The sequence below is a fragment of the Hemiscyllium ocellatum genome, chromosome 28 (genome assembly GCF_020745735.1).
Source record: "Hemiscyllium ocellatum isolate sHemOce1 chromosome 28, sHemOce1.pat.X.cur, whole genome shotgun sequence".
Classification (NCBI taxonomy): domain Eukaryota; kingdom Metazoa; phylum Chordata; class Chondrichthyes; order Orectolobiformes; family Hemiscylliidae; genus Hemiscyllium; species Hemiscyllium ocellatum.
The window spans coordinates 20,116,161-20,131,829 of NC_083428.1; the positions used below are offsets into that span (position 1 = coordinate 20,116,161).

At 39.7% G+C, this 15,669-nt stretch overlaps 1 protein-coding gene across 2 annotated transcripts in view; it reads left to right on the plus strand.

Annotated features, from left to right (window-relative positions):
• Positions 1–670: 670 nt before the first annotated feature.
• The window catches only part of LOC132829178 (nuclear receptor ROR-beta-like), a 75,160-nt gene continuing 60,161 nt past the window's right edge, over positions 671–15,669 (plus strand). The window contains exon 1 of one of the 2 annotated variants that reach the window (XM_060846535.1): positions 671–797. In XM_060846535.1, the coding sequence (XP_060702518.1) occupies positions 677–797 (121 nt within the window). In that variant the 5' untranslated portion in view covers positions 671–676. Of the gene's footprint in view, positions 892–15,669 lie in introns of both variants that reach the window. The other variant, XM_060846537.1, reaches the window with a different exon arrangement.

Genomic DNA, 15,669 nt, shown 5'->3' on the forward strand with positions numbered 1-15,669 from the left:
TGGGGGAGAGCGCGATGGGGAAGGGAGATATGGGGGAGGAAGAGATGGGGAGGGAGAAATTGAGGGAAGAAGGGAGAGATGAGGAGGGAGAGATTGAGGGAGGAAGAGATAGAGGAGGGAGAGATAGGAAGATTTCTGGAGGAAGAGATTTGAGGGAGGGATGAAAGGGAGAAAAAGGTTGAGAGATTTGAGGGAGAGAGAGAGATAGGAGGAGAGAGGGAGAAATTTCTGGAGGGAAAGAATGGAGGGGAGAGATAGGAGGAAGGAGGGAGATTTCTGAAGGGAGAGATTGAGGCAGGAGTGGAGGGAGGGATGAAGTGAGAAATTGAGGAAAGATAAAAGAGCGAGAGATTGTGGTGGGAAAAGTAGAAATAGGGAGAACTCGCTGGAGAGAGAGGTTTAAGGGAGGCAGAGATCGAGGGAGAAGAGAAAGTTGGAAGAGAAAGAGGGAAGAACAGATGGAAGAAACAAAGAAAGGATGAAAGCGAAAGATGAAAGAAGGGAGTGGAAGCACAGACAGATAAGAGAGAACGCTGTTGGCAACTGGAAGGGGTACGCGCAACGTTGTGGATCTGGGAGAAGGGAGGCTGGAGGCTGGGCTCTCTGTTAAAATGGGAGGAGACCGGGGAGGAGCGAGAGCAGCCTGACAGGCGAATCACGCGAAGGCGGATTTCACATGTCGCTGAAAAACTGGGCGAGAATTTGGGGTTGGAATTGGAGAGTGAGTGAGTCAGTGCCCAGCTCATCATCCCTCATATCAACTGAGCAAACAAACCAGCGCGGGAGAGACTGGCTGGGTAACTGCTTTGTTGTTTGTCTATTTCTTAACCCTCCCTCCCTCCACCTCAACATTGTTACATGAGGTCACCCTGCAAATACCAGCCATGAGAGGTAAGTCACTGAATTTTTTTTTGGTGAGGGAGCGGAAGGACGATTTTTTTCAAAAAAAATTAACTTTTTAAAAAATAAAATGTTTGCTGCTTGCAATTCTGTGCGTTCAAGGGCAATTTATAGTTTATCGAGGTTGTCAAAGTGAAGGGATTTTGTTAACGCCAGTCCCTCTTTGGCACGAACGCTGTATTCTCTGTGATATTTAGTAACGCCTAAATTTGAAGTTCTGACATTTAGTCCACGGCTGTTCCTCTGAGGATGAGCCTTGATTCATTTTATTTTCACAGTCGGTGTGTGGAGCGAGCAGTGTGCTATCATTTTCTGACATTTTCAGTAAATTGTCTTTTCTAGCCCTCTTGCATGGTATTCAGCTGCGATCCAGCCTATATATTATATTTACATATGTGTAAATGTCTGTCTACTTTAAATCTTTATGTTGCACTGTGTATTCAGTGGCTACTTAGTATTGCATTGCCTTGCATCTTGCAGCCTAATCACATGGTTTGTTCAATGCTAATTTTCAGATTCTTATTTGAGCGGAATGGGTTAAGAAGTTCTCATATCAAATTTAATATAAAGTCTTTGTAACTTTGTCTCATCAGTAGGACAAAGTTGGTAATTTGTTTAGATCTGGAACTTTGTTGCTATGCCTGTAGGTGTGCACATTCCGTGCAGTTTTCTGTAACATCTTTCTTTCCTGTAGCTCAGATGCCTGTGCACTTTGCTGTGGCGTACTTTTGTACAGGTTTATTTAAAATGATTATTTCAGTGTGTGCACTGCATTAAGGCAGGCAGTGGGCTGATCAGTTGCCAGACTGCAAGAGCGTCCCAGTGACCTAGATCTGTCAGAGCGGATCAGTCCGAGAGAGGAAGGGGGATGCGGGCTGGGGGTCGCTCGGTGCTTCTGTGTATCTCAGTCCTTGAATGTACTGAACAATGATGTAAACAATCAGAACAGACAAAGGAGGACAATACACCTACATACTGTAACTAATTTGTCTACTGCAACCTTTAATATCGAATATATAAATGTATTGTCAGTGTGACTTTTTTAAAAGTTCAAGGAGTTTGCACCTTCAATTTCTGCAACTACATATTCAAAATAAGATTGATAAAGAAGATGATGAACTTTAATAATTAAATGCTGGTTTTACATGGGGTCTAACACCAAACATCGGACTTTATGTCTTTGATTGTCATAGGGGTTCACAGTCAAACTTCAATCTTTGTATTCAGGAGAGCAGGGAAAAGCTTGCCAGAAATATGATTGATGTTTACGTACACTTCTCAAAGTCAAATATTTAACAAGATTTGATTTTACACGTTAAAGCTGTGCATAAGAAATTCATGACTTTTTTTTAAAAATGTTGATTTTAAAAGAATACTTTTGCAAATCTGAAATAAATGTCAGAATACAAAAAAAGTGAGCTTATTTAGAACCTGAAAAATTACCTTGGTTTCTGTCCCAAATACCAACGGTCCTGTTTGGCAGTTCCCATTATAGTCAGAGTCCTAGAGACATACAGCGTGGAAACAGACCCTTTGGTCCAACTCGTCCATACTGACCAGATATCCTGACCTAATCTAGTCCCGTTTGGCCCATCTTCCTCTAAACCCTGCGAATTCCTAGAGCCAACCAGATGCCTTTTAAATGCTGTAATTGTACTTTCCTTCACCATTTCCATGCACGCACCACCCTCTGCTTGAAAAAGTTGCCCCTTAGGTCCCTTTTAAATGTTTCCCCTCTCACTTTTGTATTTTTAATTAAAATAAATTTTGGTTATGTTCAGCGTAAGATGTGTGCACTCCCTTTAGGAATACTTTGAGAATTTTGAGGGAAATATTTGCTGTTTCTACGTTAATATGATCTTTGCATCTGTTCTGTGGTCGCATGATTTAAGCTCAGTGACACCTGATATAAAATGGAGGGTAAAAAGATTGATAGAAGCAAAGGTCTTTGCAGGTATCGGTGCATCGCCTGAGCACCATAGAGCTACTTTCAGCCATTGTGTGAATTTTGCTATCAGTTGTAATGAATCACCAACTATATCAGAATATTGGATGATGCAAATTATAAGATGCTGCATGGTTGGTGATTTTAAGAGAATGCCTGTTCTAATCCTTTTCTAGGGAGGCAGATGGAGCCCTGTTAGTTTTGACTCCATCTGACATGCAATAGGTGTGAATAAACTCTAAATGTTAAGAGAAGGAAAAGCTTTAATTAGATTTCCGGGAGTAATGGCATTAAGCTACTGTCAGACAACCACGTTATTGAAATGCTGAAATTAGTGCATTTTAACATTTCATTTGAAGTTTTACTCAGAGTAACAAATTAAGAGCACTTTCAAAGTGGACACAAAAAATATATCAGCTCTACATTATTCCAACTATAAGATGTAGTGTAAAAGATACATGAGCAGACTCCTAAATTTTTGAAATTCATTTAATTTGGAAGCTAAGAATTTTCATACATAGCTGTCGCTTACTGTCATTTTCCACCCATTCTCTTTCACACACAGTATCATTCAATTGGGGAGTGAACGGATCTGCCTTAGATTTCTGTACTTTAACCGTCCCCTTCTTCACATAAAATATTGCATCTCTTGAAAGACCCTTCTTCAATGCCTGAAAGACACTTGACATCAAAAAGCTAAAGCAACTTCTTCAGAAGTCAATGCCATGATCGTTTCTGCCATCCTCTTTGGTGAAAAAAATCTAAATGGTCCAGTACATTGTTGAAATGTTCCCTGAAACTAAACATCAATAGAAGTGAAATATCAATTTGTATTATATTTAATTTTTAAAAATTAACCAATACATGCTCATTAGTGAGTTGATATGCCTAATTAAACTACAGTCTTGAACAGCAGAATATAGCCACTTTCCCATGCATGTAGTACAACAGATGTCAACATTCAGAAGTCACATTTTTAAACAAAATAGAAATTGTAAGATTTGGTGATTGTGCGTCAGATTTTGGGATCAATAGTCTAATCCCAACGCCACTTCATTCTGCATAAGCGTATTATAAAATCACAATACCAGGGTTTAATCACAATGTTTATTCTTCAAGGCTGCTCTATTGTAGAGTTGTTCAGAGTTCAAAGTTCGTTTCATCGAATACCACAGATTGACAGCTGGTTGAACCAAACATATTAAACCAAACATCAACGCCTTCTTTAGAACCGATCAGTGCAGAACTAGGGTGGAGTAAGATTCTGCCTGAGCACCAGAATTTGCACAGATGGTTAAAGAAAAATGGAGTATTGCCATTCCAATTGTTATATAATGATACAGTGAGAGCCCAGCCAAGGTTGGTCTGTTACTGATAAACTTAGTGTGGAGATATTTAGCATTACATATATGATTCTTCTGGGCTGATGTACGATATTTTTCCAGTCTTTTTTGCGTGGTTTTCATGCAGATTGAACCCTTCTAACCAAATTCCACCTCATGCTAATTAATTTTACTTCTGAATACAAAATTTTCTTGTTGACTGCGTAAGAATTTTTTAAAAAACCTTTTGAAGAATGTATCAATGCTAATTGCCAGGGGTAATACTTAACCTTTTGTGTGCATTTTTCTTAATTGATTTTATTTTGAAGCGAGTATGCAGAATACTAAGAATGAATGTTAATTCCTGATTCCATTAAACTTTTACATAATGATCAGTCTGCTTCAGATGTTGGAAAATTTTTGTAGATTGACATGTTACAGTAACTTGCAATCATTAAAGACTGAAAACTAGACACACTCCCTTACTAAAATAAACTCCATTCACTCAGATGTTGGGATTCCTCTTCAAGGATGACTTGAAAACAAAACTCACTTTTGCTGCAGCTGGGCTTTGACAGTAAAATCAGAGCTGCAGCTATCCAACCATGCTTTGGGATTTTGTCCAATATGGTGGGAAGATAGTCTTTGGAACACTATCAGTTGTCAGAATTCAGCAGTTTTATTTTTTATGTTTAAAAAGTATGTACAGTAATTTGGAAATTTTTTTTTGAAATGAAATAAACTGAGTTAACCTGCGGTGTGAGAAAACTGTACAAGCAGATGATTTTAACAGGCTTTTGAAATATTTAGTTACAAAAGAAATCAAAAGCTGGATGCTTTGATTCCAGAGACAGTTTGACTCTCATCTAAAAGTATTCAGGATGACAGCAAGATCCCCTTCATAAATAAACATTTGCATAAGAAGTGTACCAAGAGCATTGTCAATTGAAAGCCTTTTTCTTGTCTATTTTTTGGGATAAAGGTTCTACCTTTTTCTCATCAAGTTTCAGTTCTGTATGAGCTGGAAGACATGCAGCACAAAGCTCGGTGATACAGATACCAGGCTGCATTTCTCGGATGTTGCTGGCTCTGTTCCATTCTACTCAATATTTGCATTTGTGTTCTTACATTTAATAAACTTTAGGGTGGGAGGATTAATTTCCAAAATATTTGAACAGACATTTCTGCTGTCAGATGATGAAAAGATAGTAAACAAAGGGATATTTTATTTTAAGCAGCATTCAGAAGTCCACTTATCTATAAAGAGCCAAAACACCACAAGGAAATATTCTTGCATTGATGAGAAGTGAACATGTCTTCATGAATGAAAAATCAGGTTTGAGCTGGAATAATAATGGAAGTCCTTGAACTCAAAATATAATCTGTTGCGGCATGGATTTGTAATGCTGTTGCCTACGCAGGAACTGTGTCACCACACATCCGGTCAATTGATAGCTCATTACCATAGCATCATTCAATCATGACTGACAGCTGGCATATTTTCCATCAATCTTTTGCAAGTGATTTACTAAAGTATGTATATTCAAAAATATATTTATACTCATGAATCTAGTCCAGCAGCACATTTTTCAGATTTCAATCTGAATATGATTTCTTTTTAAATGCTTTTGAGTTGAAAGTCTTCAATTTCATTTAAAACAATTGAAAACATGATACATTGCTCCACTTGTGACTTGAGGAAAGCAGTATTTATGACTTTTATGTTTCCTCAACAGGACCTAGTTTCAGTTTAAATACTGTCACTGTTTAGTTACATGTCAATTGCATCTATTAGAATCTTAGAAAAGTAATCTAATTTGGTTTGAATAAAATATTAATGGATATTGAAAGAATACTGACTTTTTAGAAAAAACTTAGACATTTCTTCACCTGGTGCAATCTGTTATTCAATGCTAAGCTACTTCTAATTCTACACTATAAAAAATCAGCACAAAATATTTAATTTTAATAAATAGTGATCCTAGAAATTTTGTAAAATTAGGGTTTTGTAATACTTCTGAATTATCAGAGTGTATGTTTAAGATGCTGGTTAGACCTCAGCTGGATGATTGTGTATGGTCCTTGGAGCCAATTTACAGAAAAAATGTGAACGTCTGGGAGAAAGTGCAGATGTTACAAGAATGGTCACAAGGATGAGGAATTTCACTCATGAGGATAGAATGAAGAGGTTCTCTTCTTGGAGAGATGAAAGCAAAGTGGAGATCTGATACAGGTCCTCAAAATCATGAGCAGCCTGCTCGAGAGGAACTGTCCCAGCTCATAAAAGGATCACGATCAGAAAGGTATCAATTTCAAACGATCTGCAAAAGAAGCAAAGGTGAAGTGAGGAAAAATGTATTTTAACTCGGCAAGTAGCTACGGTATAGAACACGTTGCTAGGAATTCAAGAGGATGTTTAATTGGATAAAAATTAAGGTGTAAGAGCATAGGGAGAAAGCAGGAAATTGCAGCAGGTACTGATGTTCATTTAACAAGCTGGTGCAGCACGATGGGGTGAATGGCATCCTTCTCAGCTATAACACTTGTGATTCTGTGGCATGTCTGTTATACTAGTGTGCAATTCATTGCAATGGGAGTGTATAATTTTCAGGGTAATATTATCAAATTTTCATGTCAAAAAGAAAGATCTGTTTGTTTAGCGTTTATCAAAGTGTCAAGTTATTCCAAAATTTTACAACTATGAAGCACTTCAAGTTTTTTAGATTAGATTCCCTACAGTATGGAAATAGGCCCTTCGGCCCAACAAGTCCATATCGACCCTCCAAAGAGTAGCCCACCCAGACCCATTCCCCTACCCTATATTTACCCCTGACTAATGCACCTAACACTATGAGCAATATAACATGGCCAATTCACTTGACCTGCACATCTTTGGATTGTGGGAGGAAACCAAAGCAGCCAGGGGAAACCCACACAGACACATGGAGAATGTACAAACTCCATGCAGACAGTCACCCGAGGCAGGAATCAAACCTAAGTCCCTGGCCCTGTGAGGCAGCGGTGCTAACCACTGAGCCACCATTTTGCTTAGTCATTGTTGCCCTGAATTCATTAAAACCAATTACATTTTATTGCCTTCTTTAAATTCAAGGTTGAACCATTCTAAAGGGAATAACTTTACCTCAGTTTATTCTATCAAAAGAGATGATGTCTGAAAACTTGAGCCTTAAATTATTAAGTAGACCCCATCTCCCCCATGTCTTCCTTGACAGTATCAAAGCTGCGGGTTTTTTGAATAAATACTGAGAGGAGGAATAAAGCTAAAATACATATTTTCACAATAGCTGAATTATCGATTCGAAGTGAAGCACAAATTCTTTTAATTTTTAAAATATTTTTAATAAAAATTTGACTCCCCTATTTATGCTAAAACCAATAGATTTATAGCTTGTACAAAGGTAATGGCTGCTACGATGTGTCTTCATTGCTAGTCATAGAAATTTCTCTAAGAGGCAATGCCAAAGGTTTGGTAGAAAATCGGTATATGAATGCAAGGCAGCTGATCTATGCAGAGACCAGTTAGTTTTTCCACATAAGTAAATCTCAACTGAATGTTTTATATTTTAATATAGATTTGATAGATCTATGTTTCTAAACTTGATAATGAGAAGAATACAGTACAATAATGACCCTTACTTCAGAATCTGAATGGGATAAATTAAATTGTCTCACCCAAAATAGTGCTGTGACCAACCACAATGATTGGCTCACCTGGATCAGGGGAGTTGTTACTTAGCAGAATTCCCCATGACCCCTTTCCAGATTTCCATATCACTTGATTAAACACTGAGTATTTGTTTGTGAACAAGTGCCTCCCAATGCCACAACAACACAACAGGAGTTTTCTTATTGTGCTCCCTATGTGGGTGAACATTACCAGTGATGGTATTGGTTACTTGCTTCAGGGTCTCGATTGGTGACAAGACCAGAAGCTCAGACCAAGTGGATCTTTCCCCTATAGACATAGATTAGATTAGATTAGATTACTTAGTGTGGAAGCAGGCCCTTCGACCCAACAAGTCCACACTGAGGCGCAACCCACCAGACCCATTCCCCTACATTTACCCCTTCACCTAACATTACGGGCAATTTAGCATGACCAATTCACTTAACCTGCACATTTTGGACTGTGGGAGGAAACTGGAACACCCGGAGCAAACCCACGTAGACACGGGAAGAATGTGCAAACTCCTCACAGTCAGTCACCTGAGGTGGGAATTGAACCCACCTCTCTGGCGCTGTGAGACAGCAGTGCTAACCACTGTGCCACCCATAAATGGAGTTGAGACGAGAAGATGGTGGGGGTTCCCACGTGCCATCCTCCTAGATGATTAAAAGTCCCTGTCTTCAAACTCCCCATTGGTGGAGTACACAAAATCCTACCCCATGTGTCAGGAAGAGTCTCATTTACTGTATGGTTACTTGGTTCTCCACCTGTGTCACACTCCGCTTTGATACAATTTAGCTCCATTGTTTAATTTTTGCAACAAGGTACTATGTTATTTACAACCTAATGCCCAGTAGGGGTGTGAATGAAACCTATTAATCAAAGATGGAAAATTTTGCAAATATGACTCGCTCTTTATATTCATACCCAACTAAATTTATTTGGAGTCACAGGGGGAGGGGAAGGTTTGGTAGTAAATTTTCTAATTCAGTATATTTTCAGAACTTCCCCTGTATTCCCCCATCTCCCAAATGCAGAGGTAATTTGCAATTTCTGAGGTCTGTGAACTGCTGCCTCTTATTAATTTACTGGAAATGACTTTTCTCTGAACTCAATATGAGCACTGGAAAGTATGAATAAGTTTTTAAAATGCTCTAAACATGGATGATAGCAGAAAAAGTTGCAAGTTCTGTAAAATAAAGCAATTCACAAGAACTCTTCACCCTGAACAATGATGTGATCAAATTGTCTGCAAAATGACCAGCAAGATGGCTCAATGACTTCTGTTTTATTTTCAATGCTTTTCTAACCCTAACCCTATCGCTTTACTAAATCCGAAAAGTGCTCTTTCATTTCTATTATAGAATGATGATTTGGGTAATGGAATCAGATCAGTCATCAGTCATGTTTGATATTCCTTTGTCATGTCTTTTATGTTAAATGTGTTGGGTAACAATGTGATGAAACTTCTGAAAATATCAGTTTACAGAATTCCATATTGATTCCACAGCATGCACAGTAAAATGAAATTTGCAAACTAGGGATCCATGACTAGAGACCACTAATCCAGTCCTAACTGGAAATTGCAACTGTTTAAATAGATTACACACACAGGCTCATTTCTCAATTACTGAACCTTTGTACCTTTGCTGATTTTGCCTGCAATTTTGTTTTAGTGTAAAAAGGACAAGCTACAGTTAACCATTTAAAACCTAAGGTGATTTAATTGCATAGCTCCTGAAAATAGGCACAAGGATCTTGAAGCATAATTAACCTCTGCCCATTGATTGCAATGTAGGCAGTTTTGTGCAGTCTGGACATTTGAATGATCTCTGTAGGCAGCCGGCATTAAGTCATAGGTTGAATGCTTCAGTAGGGAGCCAATACTGAGTGTGGCTGGAATCACATTAAAGCTAAGTGTGTTTTCTGTACTTTTGTGTTGCAACCAAGCGGATGCTATGATGATCTGTGGCAGATAGAAGATAAGGTGTGCATCTGTTTATCAATGGCTTGCGGACTGCAGTTACCTGTATCATTTTCAATTTAAGTTCTTCCTGTACAATGTAGCGGAAATGAGCTAGCTAAGGCTCCTCCCCTATGTGTCCCCGTTTTTCTATTCCACAGTAGGTTGTAGCATAGCTGGTAGCAATTCTTGACCCTCCAAGATGGAGAAGTTATGAAACTGGTAGCAGAGCACTCCAAATATTGATGCATACAGGGCTGTACGAGATCAGTTCAGGCAGTGGAAGGCGGGGTGCTGATTTGGCAACCAGCGATTTGGTCCAACACATTTTGTGTGGCAGCATTGTATGAACACTGTGCACCCAAAGTAATGTATGCAGCCAGTGACATCTTCTTCATAATCCTGATAAAGCCATGTTCTCAATTTGTCTGAGTTTTTAGTGAAGAAGAATGAAACATAGCTGCCTTTGAACACTGAGCTTCACTGGGGGATGATAACTAGCAAGATGTTGCTGTGTTGGTACAGTGGAAATGAATGTGCATCATCTATAAGTCAAGATTTCAGTCTTGATTTATAGATGATGCACATTCATTTCCACTGTTGCCTTCATAGTCACTGGCAGTGCACTTGCCCTATTCTGAAGTTGTACGTTGTGGGTGGCAGCCTGTGGCAGATTTCAGTGGGGATGTCCTTAATGAAGTACAGACATCTTGTACAGTTTTCATTGCTAAGTTTAGAGAGGAAAATTGCTCCCTGAGCAGCCTGTCAGCTGTGATTTCTATTGAAAGCATTTCTGCCTTTTCTCCTCTTCAAAGCACAGCAGGTTAGGCAGCATCCAAGGAACAGGAAATTCGACGTTTCGGGCCAGAGCCTGGCTCTGACCCGAAACGTCGAATTTCCTGTTCCTTGGATGCTGCCTAACCTGCTGTGCTTTAACCAGCAACACATTTTCAGCTCTGATCTCCAGCATCTGCAGACCTCACTTTTTTCTCCTCTTCAAGCAGCTTGTCCCACTCTACACAACCCACTGTTATTTCTCAAAATTATGAAGAATGCCAAGGAGAATTCCTTGAAGCACTGGTTCTGGAGAAGCCTTAAAATCAGCAAATAAAAATCTTAAACTTGTGTCTAAAACAGATCCTGAAAAACTACCCCTCCCCATAGAGTTCTACAATTTGTAGCAACTATAGAAATGATCAAACACTGCACAATTGTAGCAACAACCAGAAGAAATCATTCATTTATTAATCTGTAGATGGTAACTAATCTCTTTAAATATGATTGATGGTGAGAAGAGTGTTTCCCCTGCTGCTAATGTGTATTCAGGTGTGTGGATTGAAAGAGCGTTGGCAGAAATGGTGAGGTCCAAAATTGGCAACAGTGGCACGTAATCAATATTAACTTCGGATTGTGTTCTGCCTACTCTGCAATGTCACGTTTCCAGCAGACATTCACTTCCTGTGGACTAAAACTGCATCAACATGGTGTCCAGTATGACTCCTCCCCCAAGTCTGCAAACATGCAGCACATGCTGTCTTGGCATGTTAAGGGTATTTACAACTTCAAAATTAGGTGTTACTGAGTTCAATTTCATGTACCATAGATTTCCAGAGAGATTTTCTGGAGTATTTTCGGTAGGTTTACAATAACAAATAATACTAAAGGATATCAATACAAGATTTGAGTGGAGACAAAATGACAAGTAGAAGGAATCATGACCTGTTAACAAATTCGCATGTATCAAGACCACATTTCATATGCAAAACTGATTACGTTTGTCCTTATTTATAATTAAATAATAATTGCATCTAAATTATTTTACTCCCTTTTACTTCTTCATAGTAGCTGAATGAAAATACGTAAACGTGTTTTGCTGAATTTAGAACCTTCTCATTGTTACCAGTGTACGAAGTTTCACTCTGTGAGAAGGACCTCAGTGGAGTACAAGTTACACGCATTGTACCCTTGTTCTTACAGCTTTCAGCGTGACCAGAATTGGTATTTACTACCACCTAGTGTTTAATACTTAAATTGCACCCCTCATTAAAATGCAACATTGTCACCTTGTCAAATGTTTTAAAGGTTGGGGAAACTTTAAGTATATTCAAGAGGGTTTCTTTGGTTGTTATATAGCATCCTTTCGGTCAGTCATGACTAAATGTCTAAGTGGTTACCCACCTAAACAGTTAATGGCTGATTACATCTTTTGCCAATTCATGAAATTGATTGTCCTGAAGCTCAGTTGCCTTTCCTTCCCTGTTTTGTTCATTTAAATGATGCTTCCTTCTGCTGTCATTTGTGCAAGGAGAGATTGTTTTGGGAGACAGGATTACTCATCTACCTTTATCATGAAACAGGCTATCATTGCTACATTATTTTGACTGTGATTCTTCTTGGTACAACCCTGGATCAGTAATAGTTCAAATGGTTTGTTAGTTTGACTCAGATCCATATAGGGGAATACTAATCATCTGTGACTTTGTGGATCAGGATAGAAGGTAGCGCAAGTGTTTCAAATGTTGCTGTTTCATGGATGTGATGCAGCAATACGGAGCTGGTTTACTGTATACTGTTAAATTTTTCATACTAGTTTAGTAGCATCAACAGAAGATGAGGCGTTCATCCTCCAGGCGTCTGGTGGTGAGGGAGCGGCGGTGAAGGAGGCCCAGGACCTCCATGTCCTCGGCAGAGTGGGAGGGGGAGTTGAAATGTTGGGCCACGGAGCGGTGTGGTTGATGTGTGGGCAGTTTCCCTTCCCACGTGGTTAAAGATGCCCTCCAACGCATCTCGTCCATATCCCGCACCTCCGCCCTCAGACCCCACCCCTCCAACCGTAACAAGGACAGAACGCCCTGGTGCTCACCTTCCACCTTCACATAAACCAAATCATCCGCCGACATTTCCGCCACCTCCAAAAAGACCCCACCACCAGGGATATATTTCCCTCCCCACCCCTTTTCTGCCTTCCGCAAAGACCGTTCCCTCCGTGACTACCTGGTCAGGTCCACGCCACCCCCCTACAACCCACCCTCCCATCCTGGCACCTTCCCCTGCCACAGCAGGAACTGTAAAACATGTGCCCACACCTCCTCCCTCACCTCTATCCACAGCCCTAAAGGAGCCTTCCACATCCATCAGCGTTTTACCTGCACATCCACCAATATCATTTATTGTATCTGTTGCTCCCGGTGCTGTCTCCTGTACATTGGGGTGACTGGATGCCTCCTAGCAGAGCACTGTAAGGAACATCTCTGGGACACCCACACCAATCAACCACACCGCCCCGTGGCCCAACATTTCAACTCCCCCCTCCCACTCTGCCGAGGACATGGAGGTCCTGGGCCTCCTTCACCGCCGCCGCCCCCCCCCCCCACCACCAGGCGCCTGGAGGAAGAACGCCTCATATTCCGCTTCGGAACACTTCAACCCAAGGGCATCAATGTGGACTTCAACAGTTTCCTCATTTCCCCTTCCCCCACCCCATCCTAGTTCCTAACTTCCAGCTCAGCACTGTCCCCATGACTTGTCCGGACTTGCCCTACCTGCCTGTCTCCTTTTCTACCTATCCACTCCACCCTCTCCTCCCTGACCTATCACCTTCATCCCCTCCCCCACTCACCCATTGTACTCTATGCTACTTTCTCCCCACCCCCACCCCCACCCTCCCCTAGCTTATCTCCCCACATTTCAGGCTCACTGCCTTTATTCCTGATGAAGGGCTTTTGCCCGAAACGTCGATTTCGCTGCACTTTGGATGCTGCCTGAACTGCTGTGCTCTTCCAGCACCACTGATCCAGAATCTGGTTTCCAGCATCTGCACTCATTGTTTTTACCAGCATCAACAGAAGTCCTTTCCTACCATTTTTGTTTCTTTTCAGCACTTTTGCCCATGCTGCAATTCTGAAGCTTGTGAATGCCGGTGAATGGTACTGAACAGCCTGAACAATTTGGTTGTATTTGAATGATTTTTAATCCACTGGTTTGTCTTGTTTAAATTTTAAGTCTGTGGAGGCTTGGAAAGAATAAGTGCTTTGGCACTCCTGTCTCGTCTGGTTAAGGGGTGACCTACTTGAAGAATTCCAACTTTCCCACCTTTGAGCTGTTTCTCCAGATATTTTTGTTTTGTTGGTTTCCCAGTGTCCGATCTGTCCATCCTAAAATGGGAAGTTACCAATCAGAAGATTTCAGGGGAAATGCTCAAACCCAATGGTTCGCAAATCAGTACAAAATTAGAGTTAACCTTTTTAAATGTTAAGCCATAGCATGGGACAGTGAAAGTAAATAGATCTTAGTGAACTTCTTGAGCAACTGGCAGTCAAGAAACTGTTGGTATTATCAGCGAATAATTTATCCAATCTTTCTTTCAAATCCAGTGTTTTAATTAGATCAAAATAAATCATGAAATATATTTACTGCTTTTGGGCATTTTTCTCTGATACTCTCTTTGCTTGGATTTTATTGTATGCAGTTTTTAAATCACTTTTTATCTTTTGAGTACATTCAAATATTAATTCTAGTACACAAAGCCACTATCAGTTAGATTATTTAAGTAGTATCAAATGTACCAATATATCAAAGCATTAGCAGTTTTCAAGACAAAGAATTGAACAAAGGATCAGATATAATTATCCTTTCACAGCGAACGGTCCACCTGATTGAAGTCAAAATGCATGGCTGCAAAAACTGTTCCTTCTTGTGGCCATACTCTAAGAAGCAAAACAGCCAACTTGACATTTTAAAAAGCTATTTACTTCCTTTGCCACTCAGTTTTGTAAAGATGCTGTGTGGTTTCTGTGCACGCCAAATAACTCTCAACGCTTTCTCTCTTTCTCTCTCTCTCTCTCTCTGTGCCCCTTATCTCTTTGGTTTGTGGGTTCTGTGCTTGACGTTTTCAAGTTGCCATTCTCAGCACTAACATGGAAAATAGTTAAAGTCAAGAGTTTATAACTAATTTAGAACTGAGGTCCTTTTGAACTACTGATAACTGATTCACTCAGAGAGAACATTGGGACAGGGAAGAAGAAACATCTGAACTGCAGAACCTAAATCAAACCAAATCTGAGAGGGATTTTCACAGATGATTGCTGGCTTTGTTTACAGATCCCAGAATTTTTGCTTGATTAGATTTTTTTTCCTCCAGTACATTATTTGATCCAGTGTTAAGATGGTGAAATGATATCACGTTGTGGTCATTACTTCAGAGACTTTGTGGTCAGATGCCAGAAAGCTCAGTTCAGACCGTGTATGGTTAATTTCTTTATCAAGAAAATTCTCATCTTCTAGATTAAAGCTAATACAATTAACCCGCTGAGGAATGTAAGATGGTGCTTTATGCCAGGTGTTAACTTACCATAAGCAAATTCTCACTTTTCCCAAACTGAGCAGTTAGTCAAAATCATGAAGATTACACCTTCACAACTACAATAATTTTGGACATTTTGAAACATGCCAGAATGATAAAAGTTCTCAACTGTAAAGAGTATTGAATCTTTAATCTTTATCATTTCAAATGGTTTAAAACGGAGGACATACAATAAACTGTGCTTTACAACTAAAGGTCACTTCAATAGATAAAGCTAGACATTACCTGAAGTATTGCTATATTGGCTTCACACATCTATCTGGCCTCTTTCCAAAATACAAACTATCAAGGTCTCAAGAAGTGAACTGAAACGTCTGTGCTGTTGCTAATATATTAAGATGATAACATAGGTGCACAAACATATATTTAATATTTCAATAACATACATTGCTCTTAATTTTGTTGAAATTATTTAGGCAGTTTGATCTTAACAAGTGATTTTGAATAGTGGTGATCCATTGGTCAAACATTGAGAAGAAGAACACTGTC